The sequence below is a fragment of the Anomaloglossus baeobatrachus genome, chromosome 4, assembly GCF_048569485.1.
Source record: "Anomaloglossus baeobatrachus isolate aAnoBae1 chromosome 4, aAnoBae1.hap1, whole genome shotgun sequence".
Lineage (NCBI taxonomy): Eukaryota > Metazoa > Chordata > Amphibia > Anura > Aromobatidae > Anomaloglossus > Anomaloglossus baeobatrachus.
The window spans coordinates 545670495-545686470 of record NC_134356.1 but is presented as its reverse complement, the minus strand read 5'-3'; the positions used below and the strand labels follow the sequence as shown (position 1 = coordinate 545686470).

Below are 15976 nucleotides of genomic sequence, written 5' to 3'. Positions count from 1 at the left end.
ATATTAAAAAAGCCCTCACATTATTTTTTTCTATGATTTAAATGTGTGTATAAATGTATATAATGTAAGTGTGTTAATATACTCACCCACCACTGATCTCTCCGGTATCCAGCATCATTCCACTTCTCTTCTGAGTGACGTTATCACTCTTTAGAGTCTCTGGCTCGCTACATACTCTGTGCATGACTCAGAAGTCTCTTTTACAATGTACGTCTATGGAGCCTCATTCTGAGCCTCGTTCTGATGCTTCATAGACTTACATTGTAAAAGTCTCTTTGAGGTCATACACAGCTCTTCGTGACCCAGGCAGTTGGCAGAGCGGTGAGGTCACTGGGAAGAGAAGCAGAACAATGCTGGATAGTAGAGAACTCAGTGGTAGTTTAGTATATTAATACACTTAGTCTATATTACATGTGTATAGATACACATTTAATGAATAAAAACCATAATGGGAGGGCTTCTTTAATGAATTACTCCTTCAAAATGTTTATCCTCTTAATATATTGCAATCATCATATTATATAGCACTGTGTACTTACAATTGCTACAATTGCTCATTTTGCTCTTCTACCCAGTTAATTCTTCTGTTTCATAAGCTCTATGATTAAAAACAAACCAGCTGAATCCTTCTAAGCTCTGTGTAGATACAGAAAGTCTTTTTTCCCTGCATGAGTCATCCCTCTTTGACCCAGCTGCTCCCTCTTCCACCTACCACAGACTTTGCAATGATGATCCATGTAGGGAGAGAAACTTCTTTTTAGAGCTTAGAAAGATTCAGCCAGTCTGTTTTTAATCAGGTGATGTCATAGAACTAATGGAATGGAAGAAGTATTAACCAAGTAGAAGAGCAAAATAAGCAATTGTTAGTAAAATGTGCTAAGTAATATGATGACTGCAATATATTGAGAGTTTAAACATTTTGCTTGGTGTGCTTCTTTAAAGGATATGTCTTAATTTCCAAACATTTTTTTAATTCAGCTTACCGATCCTTAATACAATGAAGCAACTGTGTAAAAAGTCTAGATAAAAAAAATATACTTCTTGCTTGTTCAGTAACAGTACAGATAAGTGTTCCTCAATAGTCACAGTCTGTAAGCAAACCATTTGTATGTATAGTTTGCCATGAAGTAAACAAGATACGAAAATGTTGACACATTTCTTAATGTAAGAATAATTTAAAGGTGAAAATAGCTTCTAAACTTTATTTTCAAGGATGCAGAGAGTCGTTTCATGTTACGAATCGGCGTCACCATAGCCGCAAGCAGACTGCTGCGGTTCCTGTTTCGCCCAGGCACTGTCTGCCATTTTTGCCCGTGCCTTGGGTTGTCTAGCTGGCTGCTTCTTCTTCCACATCTAAGTGTGGAGAGGCGGCTAGTGCGCATGCGCACGCCGATTTACCCCAGCCAGAGCCTAAGTCCAGTGTTTCGCCTAGTGAGCATACTCAGCCTGATAGTGCCATTTCTGAGGCTAAGTCCTTGGTTCAGGCTACTGAGCATGCTCCTACACTTAGTGCAAAAAGCCTCTTTGCACAGGTACTTGGACATTGTGCCGTGTCGAAGTCCTGTGTTGTGCCTACTGAGCATGCTCAGGCAGATAGTCTGATTTCCGAGACTGTTGTTCAGGCTACTGAGCATGCTCAGGCACTTAATGCATCAGAGGCTAGGTCCGGTAAGGACCTCACTGAGCATGTCTGTGAGGTGGCAGGCTCTGATAGGCCGACACACATCAGGTGTCCTGATGATGTGGCCACTCCGGACTGGCTCGCGGAGGGCCGCCCCTATGACACGGCACCTCACCATTGGTCATCAGATGATGACTGGTGAAGTGTTTGGAGCGTGGCTGCCATGAGATCATCAATGACGTGGCAGTTCCGGATAGGCCGCTGGTGACGTCGCTGATGACATGGCAATCTGCTATTGGACTGTGGTGGTTCCACCCTTGGTTTGGGGCGGACCCAGGTTATAAAAGGGGCTGGAGACAACATGGAGGTGCGCAGACTTCACTTAGAGTTCATGGTGGCATAAGCTTTGTTGGAAGCGATAGGTAGGGCTAGGCGAACGGTGCCTGTCATTCCAAGATTCGTGGCTCAGCACATCAGGGTCAGGCGCCGTGCTTCCTTGCTGCCGTTCCAGTTGTGCTATAGCAGTCCAGTGGCGTTAAGTGGGCTGCGGCTGCTGCGTTCCTTGTCAGTTTGTGTCCTCTACGCACACAGACAGCATACCTGCCGTGTCACCTGTCCGAGACTGTCCCTCTACGCACACGGACAGCGTACCTGCTGCGCCAGCTGTCTGGTTGTGCCCTCTATGTGCACAGACAGCATATCCCAGAATCCCTGTGGAGTTAACAGGGTGTTCCTGGATTGGGTGTGTGAACCCTATTTCCCTCCTCGGCTCCCCAGTCAAATGCTACTGGTGTAACTACCTGGTCTGACGTGTCCTTCACCCATGTGGCCAGTCGAGTGGTGACCAGAAACGCTAATCGGAGGACCGCTCAGCCTGGCGTGTCTTACACACGTGGTCAATAAGGCGCTGTTGCCAGTCTGGAGCACGGTGGGCCCCGACTGGCAATTGGGATATATACCCCCTGGTCCAAATCTGCCGGTCCCACCGTAACAGTTTCATATGGCAGTCTTGAGCAAAAAGCATGGTGGTGTAAGTTGAGCCAAATATATTAGCCAATGTATACCTCTTTATATATTTGGTGAATCAATGGGCAGTGTGTGCTCCAGAAAATGAAATCTATGCCACCTATAAGCTGGTGTACATTTTTGACATATCAGTTTACTATCAATCATAATAAAAAAATTGTTTAAAAGAACAGAGAGTCCTCAGTGGTTGATACCTTTTAATGGCTAACTGAAAAGATGGTAATAATTGCAAGCTTTCGAGACTACTCAGGTCTCTTCATCAGGCATGGTATAACACAAAATCTGAAGAGTCACGTATTTATACACAACAGGACTTAGAATAGTGCAGTAAAAAAAAAAAAAAAAAAAAAAAAAAAAAAAAAAAAAGAACAAGTTATATGAAACAGAACTATCTCTATGGCAGGGGGACAAGCTGTTCTAGCCATAAATACTGCTGCAGCAGTATTTATGGCTAGAACAGCTTGTCCCCCTGCCATAGAGATAGTTCTGTTTCATATAACTTGTTCTTTTTTTTTTTTTTTTTTTTTTTTTTTTTTTTTTTACTACACTATTCTAAGTCCTGTTGTGTATAAATACGTGACTCTTCAGATTTTGTGTTATACCATGCCTGATGAAGAGACCTGAGTAGTCTCGAAAGCTTGCAATTATTACCATCTTTTCAGTTAGCCATTAAAAGGTATCAACCACTGAGGACTCTCTGTTCTTTTAAACAATTTTTTTATCTCTACTGGCTAACACGGTACAAAGATATATTTTACTTGTATCAATCATAATAGTACATTTTGAACACACACAGTGTCCATTCTCCCTTTTGGTAAGGGGCAGAGCTTCCCGAGAACTGTATTACAGATTTTGAGCTGTGCAAGTGTTGCAACCCACCCCTATGCAGAATTTGATTCTATTCTACAAGCCAAAAAGATAAGATGTACCTTTCAAAACCCACATGAAAATGTTCCATTATATATCCTATATATTTAAAATTTCAGTAAATAAGTTTACTTAAATGCAAAGTCTTGTAAGTTATGAGATCTTATGTTCCTTAAAGAAACCATATAACTGCTCGCAGCACTCCAATAGGGGCTTCAGATAGACAGATAAGTCCACAAAAATCGTGAGACGCAATGTCAAAAATACCAAGGACTCTACTGTGGAATAAAGAAAGGATGTAAGTTTTTTCACCCTGTTGGAGATGCTGTCTTTCTATTTTTATCTACTTTCCTTGGAATCAACATGATTTTTACTATGTCCATGATTTAATAAAGCGCCATTTAAATTATTCTCACAAAAGAAACCTAAAGTGCTATATTGGATAATATGAAAGCTTAATCAGAAATGTAGACGTGGTTAGTACCTCTCAGCTGTTGGAAGCAGGACATTCCTTCTCCAGACTCAGAAGAATGTCTTAGGACACCATTGCTCGGTTTCGGTCTCTCGTATTCCCGATCGGGTAGCATAGTTTGCTCACTCTCCTCAGAATTATCCGTGCCGATAGAGAGAGACTGAGGAAATCCAAACATCAGAAGAGAAGAGAAAAAGAGTAAGGCACCGCAAAGCAGAAAACCAGCCCACCATGCACCAATCCAACGTGGATCTTCAGGTGTTATTTCCAGCTTACCTAAAACACAACACAAACTAATTAAAATGCAATCTGTTTCATCTAAATACCAATATGTACACATTAAATCACAAATTAAATTAATAATGGTTTACTGTTTGACTGTCTTCCATGTTGTACCAGAGCCTGGAGACAAATTTCAGCACCTCGGACAGAAATGCAAGTACAAAGCCCTTGGCCTGCTCTACATTAGGATAGCCAGTAGACATCCAAGAGTTACACTAACATATCCACATGCAGTGTTAAATATGTATTTAAGGGAGCCATCCTGCCATAAAGTTTTTAGTAAACCAGTTTGGAATATTATAAACTAATAAGAAACAATTAATGATTATCTGCAGGATGTCCTGAGGGTAGATCAAGTGCAAATAAGTACAGAAAATGGCTGTGAAGAATCAGAACAGGAAGAATGGGAGATCTGTAAAATGAGTATAAAGATTAACTACAAGGAAGTACAAAAGATGGCTGAAATATCAGGACTGGAGTGATGGGAGTTCAGTAGGATGGATATGACATCTTTTGTAATTTTTTGATACTCCTAAACCTGTTTTTGAAAACCTTAATGGCTTTGAAAGCCTCCTTTAAGAGATTCCAGGGTCTGAAGATCAGGGTCTTCTTTTTAAATAGAGTGTTTTCTGGAGGATCTTCTAATCTTGGTGTTATTAGAAATATAATTTAAGATAATTGGAATATCTGGTTTGTGGGATGGTAATACAGTTATACACTGTCCTTTACAAGATGGAATATTTATTAAAATTGAAGTGATATCAACAAATTATCGGATCTACTAATTTCAGGTTGGAAATAGTCATCCACATGAGCTAAAAGATTTATGTCTCAAGTGCCAATTACACCGATTGCCTAGAGCAGGGGTGGGCAATTAATTTTCCCATGGGGCCGCATGAGAAATTGGGATTGGTTTAGAGGGCCGGACTAATATAATTACCTCAGTTCTACCCAATATATTACATCACTACACCCCCTCCATATACTACACCTGTAATAAACTACACCACTACACCCCTATATACTACACCTGTATTATACTACACCCCCCATATACACCTGTATTATACTACACTCCCTCCATATACCTGTAATATACTACACCCCCATATACACCTGTATTATACTACACCACTATATAATACACCTCCGATATACTACATCATTACACCCCTATATACTACACCTGTAATATACTACATCACTACACCCCATATACTACACCTGTAATATAGTACACCCCCATATAGTACACCTGTAATATACTACACCTCCATATAGCACACCTGTAATATACTACATCACTACACCCCATATACTACACCTGTAATATAGTACACCTCCATATAGCACACCTGTAATATACTACAACTCCACATAGTACACCTGTAATATACTACATCACTACACCCCATATACTACACCTGTAATATACTACACCTCCATATAGCACACCTGTAATATACTACATCACTACACCCCATATACTACACCTGTAATATAGTACACCCCCATAAAGCACACCTGTAATATACTACACCTCCATATAGCACACCTGTAATATACTACAACTCCATATAGTACACCTGTAATATACTACATCAGTACACCCCTGTATACACCTGTAATATACACATCCATATAGCACACCTGTAATATACTACACCTCCATATAGTACACCTGTAATATACTACCCCTCCATATAGCACACCTGTAATATACTACACCTCCATATAGTACACCTGTAATATACTACCCCTCCATATAGCACACCTGTAATATACTACACCTCCATATAGTACACCTGTAATATACTACCCCTCCATATAGCACACCTGTAATATACTACACCTCCATATAGTACACCTGTAATATACTACCCCTCCATATAGCACACCTGTAATATACTACACCTCCATATAGTACACCTGTTATATACTACATCACTACACCCCTATATACACCTGTAATATACTACATCACTACACCCCATATACTACACCTGTAATATACTACACCTCCATATAGCACACCTGTAATATATTACACCTCCAGATAGCACACCTGTAATATACTACATCACTACACCCCCTATATAGCACACCTGTAATATACTACACCTCCATATAGCACACCTGTAATATACTACACCTCCATATAGTACACCTGTAATATACTACATCACTACACCCCCTATATAGCACACCTGTATTATACTACACCTCCATATAGTACACCTGTAATATACTACACCTCCAGATAGCACACCTGTAATATACTACATCACTACAACCCCTATATAGCACACCTGTAATATACTACACCTCCATATAGCACACCTGTAATATACTACACCTCCATATAGTACACCTGTAATATACTACATCACTACACCCCCTATATAGCACACCTGTAATATACTACACCTCCATATAGTACACCTGTAATATACTACATCACTACACCCCCTATATAGCACACCTGTATTATACTACACCCCCATATGTCACACACCCTGCTCCCCATACAGCCTGCACCCCCATATCACACACACACTACACCCCCATATGTCACACACCCTGCCCACATATTTCACCCTGCCTGTACCCCAACTTACCCCTCTCAAACACTCTGCACCCCTTCACATCCTTCTGTCAGTCTGCAGCTCTCATATGCCACTCACCCTGCAACTCCATCTTCCCACATATGCCACTCACCGTGCAACTCCATCTTCCCTCATATGCCACTTACCCTGCAACTCCATCTTCCCTCATATGCACTCACCCTGCAACTCCATCTTCCCACATATGCCACTCACCCTGCAACTCCATCTTCCCACATATGCCACTCACCCTGCAGCTCCATGTTCCCACATATGCACTCACCCTGCAGCTCTATCTTCCCTCATATGCCACTCACCCTGCAACTCCATCTTCCCACATATGCCACTCACCCTGCAACTCCATGTTCCCACATATGCCACTCACCCTGCAACTCCATCTTCCCTCATATGCCACTCACCCTGCAACTCCATCTTCCCACATATGCCACTCACCCTGCAGCTCCATCTTCCCACATATGCACTCACCCTGCAGCTCCATGTTCCCACATATGCACTCACCCTGCAGCTCCATCTATCCACATATGCACTCACCCTGCAGCTCCATCTTCCCACATATGCCACTCACCCTGCAGCTCCATGTTCCCACATATGCCACTCACCCTGCAGCTCCATGTTCCCACATATGCACTCACCCTGCAGCTCCATGTTCCCACATATGCCACTCACCCTGCAGCTCCATGTTCCCACATATGCACTCACCCTGCAGCTCCATGTTCCCACATATGCCACTCACCCTGCAGCTCCATGTTCCCACATATGCACTCACCCTGCAGCTCCATGTTCCCACATATGCACTCACCCTGCAGCTCCATGTTCCCACATATGCACTCACCCTGCAGCTCCATGTTCCCACATATGCACTCACCCTGCAGCTCCATGTTCCCACATATGCACTCACCCTGCAGCTCCATGTTCCCACATATGCACTCACCCTGCAGCTCCATGTTCCCACATATGCCACTCACCCTGCAGCTCCATGTTCCCACATATGCACTCACCCTGCAGCTCCATGTTCCCACATATGCCACTCACCCTGCAGCTCCATGTTCCCACATATGCACTCACCCTGCAGCTCCATATTCCCACATATGCACTCACCCTGCAGCTCCATGTTCCCACATATGCCACTCACCCTGCAGCTCCATGTTCCCACATATGCACTCACCCTGCAGCTCCATGTTCCCACATATGCACTCACCCTGCAGCTCCATGTTCCCACATATGCACTCACCCTGCAGCTCCATGTTCCCACATATGCACTCACCCTGCAGCTCCATGTTCCCACATATGCACTCACCCTGCAGCTCCATGTTCCCACATATGCACTCACCCTGCAGCTCCATGTTCCCACATATGCCACTCACCCTGCAGCTCCATGTTCCCACATATGCACTCACCCTGCAGCTCCATGTTCCCACATATGTCACTCACCCTGCAGCTCCATGTTCCCACATATGCACTCACCCTGCAGCTCCATATTCCCACATATGCACTCACCCTGCAGCTCCATGTTCCCACATATGCCACTCACCCTGCAGCTCCATGTTCCCACATATGCACTCACACTGCAGCTCCATGTTCCCACATATGCACTCACCCTGCAGCTCCATGTTCCCACATATGCACTCACCCTGCAGCTCCATGTTCCCACATATGCACTCACCCTGCAGCTCCATGTTCCCACATATGCACTCACCCTGCAGCTCCATGTTCCCACATATGCACTCACCCTGCAGCTCCATGTTCCCACATATGCACTCACCCTGCAGCTCCATGTTCCCACATATGCACTCACCCTGCAGCTCCATGTTCCCACATATGCACTCACCCTGCAGCTCCATGTTCCCACATATGCCACTCACCCTGCAGCTCCATGTTCCCACATATGCACTCACCCTGCAGCTCCATGTTCCCACATATGCCACTCACCCTGCAGCTCCATGTTCCCACATATGCACTCACCCTGCAGCTCCATATTCCCACATATGCACTCACCCTGCAGCTCCATGTTCCCACATATGCCACTCACCCTGCAGCTCCATGTTCCCACATATGCACTCACCCTGCAGCTCCATGTTCCCACATATGCACTCACCCTGCAGCTCCATGTTCCCACATATGCACTCACCCTGCAGCTCCATGTTCCCACATATGCACTCACCCTGCAGCTCCATGTTCCCACATATGCACTCACCCTGCAGCTCCATGTTCCCACATATGCCACTCACCCTGCAGCTCCATGTTCCCACATATGCCACTCACCCTGCAGCTCCATGTTCCCACATATGCCACTCACCCTGCAGCTCCATGTTCCCACATATGCACTCACCCTGCAGCTCCATGTTCCCACATATGCACTCACCCTGCAGCTCCATCTTCCCACATATGCACTCACCCTGCAGCTCCATGTTCCCACATATGCACTCACCCTGCAGCTCCATGTTCCCACATATGCACTAACCCTGCAGCTCCATCTTCCCACATATGCCACTCACCCTGCAGCTCCATCTTCCCTCATATGCCACTCACCCTGCAACTCCATCTTCCCACATATGCCACTCACCCTGCAACTCCATCTTCCCACATATGCACTCACCCTGCAGCTCCATCTTCCCACATATCTCACTCACCCTGCAGCTCCATCTTCCCTCATATGCCACTCACCCTGCAACTCCATCTTCCCACATATGCCACTCACCCTGCAACTCCATCTTCCCTCATATGCCACTCACCCTGCAACTCCATCTTCCCACATATGCCACTCACCCTGCAACTCCATCTTCCCACATATGCACTCACCTTGCAGCTCCATCTTCCCACATATGCCACTCACCCTGCAGCTCCATCTTCCCTCATATGCCACTCACCCTGCAACTCCATCTTCCCACATATGCCACTCACCCTGCAACTCCATCTTCCCACATATGCACTCACCCTGCAGCTCCATCTTCCCACATATGCACTCACCCTGCAGCTCCATCTTCCCACATATGCACTCACCCTGCAGCTCCATGTTCCCACATATGCCACTCACCCTGCAGCTCCATGTTCCCACATATGCACTGACCCTGCAGCTCCATGTTCCCACATATGCACTCACCCTGCAGCTCCATGTTCCCACATATGCCACTCACCCTGCAGCTCCATGTTCCCACATATGCACTCACCCTGCAGCTCCATGTTCCCACATATGCACTCACCCTGCAGCTCCATGTTCCCACATATGCACTCACCCTGCAGCTCCATGTTCCCACATATGCACTCACCCTGCAGCTCCATGTTCCCACATATGCACTCACCCTGCAGCTCCATGTTCCCACATATGTACTCACCCTGCAGCTCCATGTTCCCACATATGCCACTCACCCTGCAGCTCCATGTTCCCACATATGCCACTCACCCTGTAGCTCCATGTTCCCACATATGCCACTCACCCTGCAGCTCCATGTTCCCACATATGCACTCACCCTGCAGCTCCATGTTCCCACATATGCACTCACCCTGCAGCTCCATCTTCCCACATATGCACTCACCCTGCAGCTCCATGTTCCCACATATGCACTCACCCTGCAGCTCCATGTTCCCACATATGCACTCACTCTGCAGCTCCATCTTCCCACATATGCACTCACTCTGCAGCTCCATCTTCCCACATATGCACTGACCCTGCAACTCCATCTTCCCTCATATGCCACTCACCCTGCAACTCCATCTTCCCTCATATGCCACTCACCCTGCAACTCCATCTTCCCACATATGCCACTCACCCTGCAGCTCCATCTTCCCTCATATGCCACTCACCCTGCAACTCCATCTTCCCACATATGCCACTCACCCTGCAACTCCATCTTCCCACATATGCACTCACCCTGCAGCTCCATCTTCCCACATATGCCACTCACCCTGCAGCTCCATCTTCCCTCATATGCCACTCACCCTGCAACTCCATCTTCCCACATATGCCACTCACCCTGCAACTCCATCTTCCCACATATGCACTCACCCTGTAGCTCCATCTTCCCACATGCACTCACCCTGCAGCTCCATGTTCCCACATATGCCACTCACCCTGCAGCTCCATGTTCCCACATATGCCACTCACCCTGCAACTCCATCTTCCCTCATATGCACTCACCCTGCAGCTCCATCTTCCCTCATATGCACTCACCCTGCAGCTCCATGTTCCCACATATGCACTCACCCTGCAGCTCCATCTTCCCACATATGCACTTACCCTGCAGCTCCATGTTCCCACATATGCACTCACCCTGCAGCTCCATGTTCCCACATATGCACTCACTCTGCAGCTCCATCTTCCCACATATGCCACTCACCCTGCAGCTCCATCTTCCCTCATATGCCACTCACCCTGCAACTCCATCTTCCCACATATGCCACTCACCCTGCAACTCCATCTTCCCACATATGCACTCACCCTGCAGCTCCATCTTCCCACATATGCACTCACCCTGCAGCTCCATCTTCCCACATATGCACTCACCCTGCAGCTCCATGTTCCCACATATGCCACTCACCCTGCAGCTCCATGTTCCCACATATGCCACTCACCCTGCAGCTCCATGTTCCCACATATGCACTCACCCTGCAGCTCCATGTTCCCACATATGCCACTCACCCTGCAGCTCCATGTTCCCACATATGCACTCACCCTGCAGCTCCATGTTCCCACATATGCACTCACCCTGCAGCTCCATCTTCCCACATATGCACTCACCCTGCAGCTCCATGTTCCCACATATGCACTCACCCTGCAGCTCCATGTTCCCACATATGCACTCACTCTGCAGCTCCATCTTCCCACATATGCCACTCACCCTGCAGCTCCATGTTCCCACATATGCACTGACCCTGCAGCTCCATGTTCCCACATATGCACTGACCCTGCAGCTCCATGTTCCCACATATGCACTCACCCTGCAGCTCCATGTTCCCACATATGCACTCACCCTGCAGCTCCATGTTCCCACATATGCACTCACCCTGCAGCTCCATGTTCCCACATATGTACTCACCCTGCAGCTCCATGTTCCCACATATGCCACTCACCCTGCAGCTCCATGTTCCCACATATGCCACTCACCCTGTAGCTCCATGTTCCCACATATGCCACTCACCCTGCAGCTCCATGTTCCCACATATGCACTCACCCTGCAGCTCCATGTTCCCACATATGCACTCACCCTGCAGCTCCATCTTCCCACATATGCACTCACCCTGCAGCTCCATGTTCCCACATATGCACTCACCCTGCAGCTCCATGTTCCCACATATGCACTCACTCTGCAGCTCCATCTTCCCACATATGCCACTCACCCTGCAGCTCCATCTTCCCACATATGCACTCACCCTGCAGCTCCATGTTCCCACATATGCACTCACCCTGCAGCTCCATGTTCCCACATATGCACTCACTCTGCAGCTCCATCTTCCCACATATGCACTGACCCTGCAACTCCATCTTCCCTCATATGCCACTCACCCTGCAACTCCATCTTCCCTCATATGCCACTCACCCTGCAACTCCATCTTCCCACATATGCCACTCACCCTGCAGCTCCATCTTCCCTCATATGCCACTCACCCTGCAACTCCATCTTCCCACATATGCCACTCACCCTGCAACTCCATCTTCCCACATATGCACTCACCCTGCAGCTCCATCTTCCCACATATGCCACTCACCCTGCAGCTCCATCTTCCCTCATATGCCACTCACCCTGCAACTCCATCTTCCCACATATGCCACTCACCCTGCAACTCCATCTTCCCACATATGCACTCACCCTGTAGCTCCATCTTCCCACATGCACTCACCCTGCAGCTCCATGTTCCCACATATGCCACTCACCCTGCAGCTCCATGTTCCCACATATGCCACTCACCCTGCAACTCCATCTTCCCTCATATGCACTCACCCTGCAGCTCCATCTTCCCTCATATGCACTCACCCTGCAGCTCCATGTTCCCACATATGCACTCACCCTGCAGCTCCATCTTCCCACATATGCACTTACCCTGCAGCTCCATGTTCCCACATATGCACTCACCCTGCAGCTCCATGTTCCCACATATGCACTCACTCTGCAGCTCCATCTTCCCACATATGCCACTCACCCTGCAGCTCCATCTTCCCTCATATGCCACTCACCCTGCAACTCCATCTTCCCACATATGCCACTCACCCTGCAACTCCATCTTCCCACATATGCACTCACCCTGCAGCTCCATCTTCCCACATATGCACTCACCCTGCAGCTCCATCTTCCCACATATGCACTCACCCTGCAGCTCCATGTTCCCACATATGCCACTCACCCTGCAGCTCCATGTTCCCACATATGCACTGACCCTGCAGCTCCATGTTCCCACATATGCACTCACCCTGCAGCTCCATGTTCCCACATATGCACTCACCCTGCAGCTCCATGTTCCCACATATGCACTCACCCTGCAGCTCCATGTTCCCACATATGCACTCACCCTGCAGCTCCATGTTCCCACATATGTACTCACCCTGCAGCTCCATGTTCCCACATATGCCACTCACCCTGCAGCTCCATGTTCCCACATATGCCACTCACCCTGTAGCTCCATGTTCCCACATATGCCACTCACCCTGCAGCTCCATGTTCCCACATATGCACTCACCCTGCAGCTCCATGTTCCCACATATGCACTCACCCTGCAGCTCCATCTTCCCACATATGCACTCACCCTGCAGCTCCATGTTCCCACATATGCACTCACCCTGCAGCTCCATGTTCCCACATATGCACTCACTCTGCAGCTCCATCTTCCCACATATGCCACTCACCCTGCAGCTCCATCTTCCCTCATATGCCACTCACCCTGCAACTCCATCTTCCCACATATGCCACTCACCCTGCAACTCCATCTTCCCACATATGCACTCACCCTGCAGCTCCATCTTCCCACATATGCCACTCACCCTGCAGCTCCATCTTCCCTCATATGCCACTCACCCTGCAACTCCATCTTCCCACATATGCCACTCACCCTGCAACTCCATCTTCCCACATATGCACTCACCCTGTAGCTCCATCTTCCCACATGCACTCACCCTGCAGCTCCATGTTCCCACATATGCCACTCACCCTGCAGCTCCATGTTCCCACATATGCCACTCACCCTGCAACTCCATCTTCCCTCATATGCACTCACCCTGCAGCTCCATCTTCCCTCATATGCACTCACCCTGCAGCTCCATCTTCCCTCATATGCACTCACCTTGCAGCCCCCCTCCCCCTCATGTCCCCTCTTTTCTTATTACCAGTCATCATGTGTCCACATCTTCAGGATTCAGTATCTTGCTTTCTGCCCGGCATCCTGTGTCTCCTCCCACACAGTCACATGGGCGTGACATCATCGCAGGTCCTACAGTGCAGGATGAATTATTCCGTCTGCTGTGCTGCTTCTTCTCCTGCCCGGCGGGAACTTTTGAAATGACACGCAGCGCAGTACTGACAACGTCAGAGCGCGCGAGTGTGTCACTGACAATTAGTGCCGGCAGGGAACAGAGGAAAGACTCCTGCGTTCCGCTGCCTGCACTGACTGTGCGGACCTGCACAGGATCTCTCTTTGCTCGGCACGCTGCAGCCCGGCTCCACTGCACCGGCTGAAGACGGGCGGGCCGGTCACAGAGAGCAGGCGGGCCGGATGTGGCCCGCGGGCCGCCCCTTGCCCAGGTCTGGCCTAGAGCCTCACGTAGACAGGTCATGCCGGGTGCAAGGAAGAGTAAAATTGGCCAAAATGGCAATTTTTGACTAAAGTTACTTATTTATAGGTAAATGATCATTCACAAAGACTGATGGCAGACTACTATGAAAGAGAGACTTGGTACTGTCAAGATGCTGCCCTGACAGAGCGGTGGACACCACAAGCTCCTCATCAGCATCTCTGAAACTAAGCCACAAGTGAACTCCAGCATGCACATTGATGAAGGTCCGAGGTATTAGGACCAAAACATTTGTTCTATGTTCACTTTGTAAGGATTTCAAAACAAAAAAATAACAGCTTTTGTTCAGCAACCTGAGTGCCAAGTCTCTTTTTTATACTATACCAAGAGATTGGATCCTACTTGGGCACCACAAACAGAAGTGCTGTGGTCATTCCTCATATAATGGCATATGACAATGTACTGTCTGACAAAAACATTTTAAACTGGCATTCATTATTCAGTGGCTGATACTACACATATATGACATGCTCGACTGATCATCCGCCATTTTGTGTTAGTAAATTACATGGAAGGGTGTATGGTGCTTTGTCTATTATTACAAAGCACCATACAACCTTCCAAGCAATTTACTAACACAACCCATATATGCACATTTCGACAAATAAAAAAGAAGAAAAACATACATTTTAATTTATGGTGAGTGCAACACTTTTTTCTTCTGTTTTGTCAGAACTTGATTATACAGCTACGTTAAGTTGTGCTAGTAAATTACATGGAAGGGTGTATGGTGCTTTGTCTTTTAATACAAAGTACCATACACCCTTCCAAGTAATTTACTAACACAACCTAATATAGCTGTATATGCAAGTTCTGACAAAAAAAGAAGAAAAAAAAGACATTATAATTTCTGGTGAGTGTAAGGGGTACTTTGCATGTTGCGACATCGCTACTGCGATGTCGTTGGGGTCAAATCGAAAGTGACGCACATCCGGCACCAGTAACGACGTTGCAACGTGTAAAGCCTAGATGCACCAATAAACGATCGCAAAAGCGTCGTAAATCGGTGATCTGTGTAGTGTTGGTCATTTCCATAATTTTGCTGCAGCGGCAGGTACGATGTTGTTCCTCGTTCCTGTGGCAGCACACATCGCTGTGTATGAAGCCGCAGGAGCGAGGAACTTCTCCTTACCTGCGTCCTATGCAGAAGGAAGGAAGTGGGCGGGATGTTTACGTCCCGCTCATCTCTGCCCCTCCGCTTCTATTGGCCGCCTGCCGTGTGACGTCGCTGTGACGCCACACGACCCGCCCCCTTAGGAAGGAGGCGGATCGCCGGCCAGAGCGACGTCGCAGGGCAGGTAAGTGCG

General features: G+C 47.5%; 1 protein-coding gene across 1 annotated transcript in view; it reads right to left on the bottom strand.

Annotated features, from left to right (window-relative positions):
- Nucleotides 1-15976, bottom strand: part of SLCO3A1 (solute carrier organic anion transporter family member 3A1) — a 490895-nt gene that overhangs the window by 129931 nt on the left and 344988 nt on the right. Inside the window, exon 4 of the mRNA XM_075345971.1 lies at nt 3999-4262. Within this exon, the coding sequence (XP_075202086.1) occupies nt 3999-4262 (264 nt within the window). The remainder of the gene's footprint in view (nt 1-3998; nt 4263-15976) is intronic.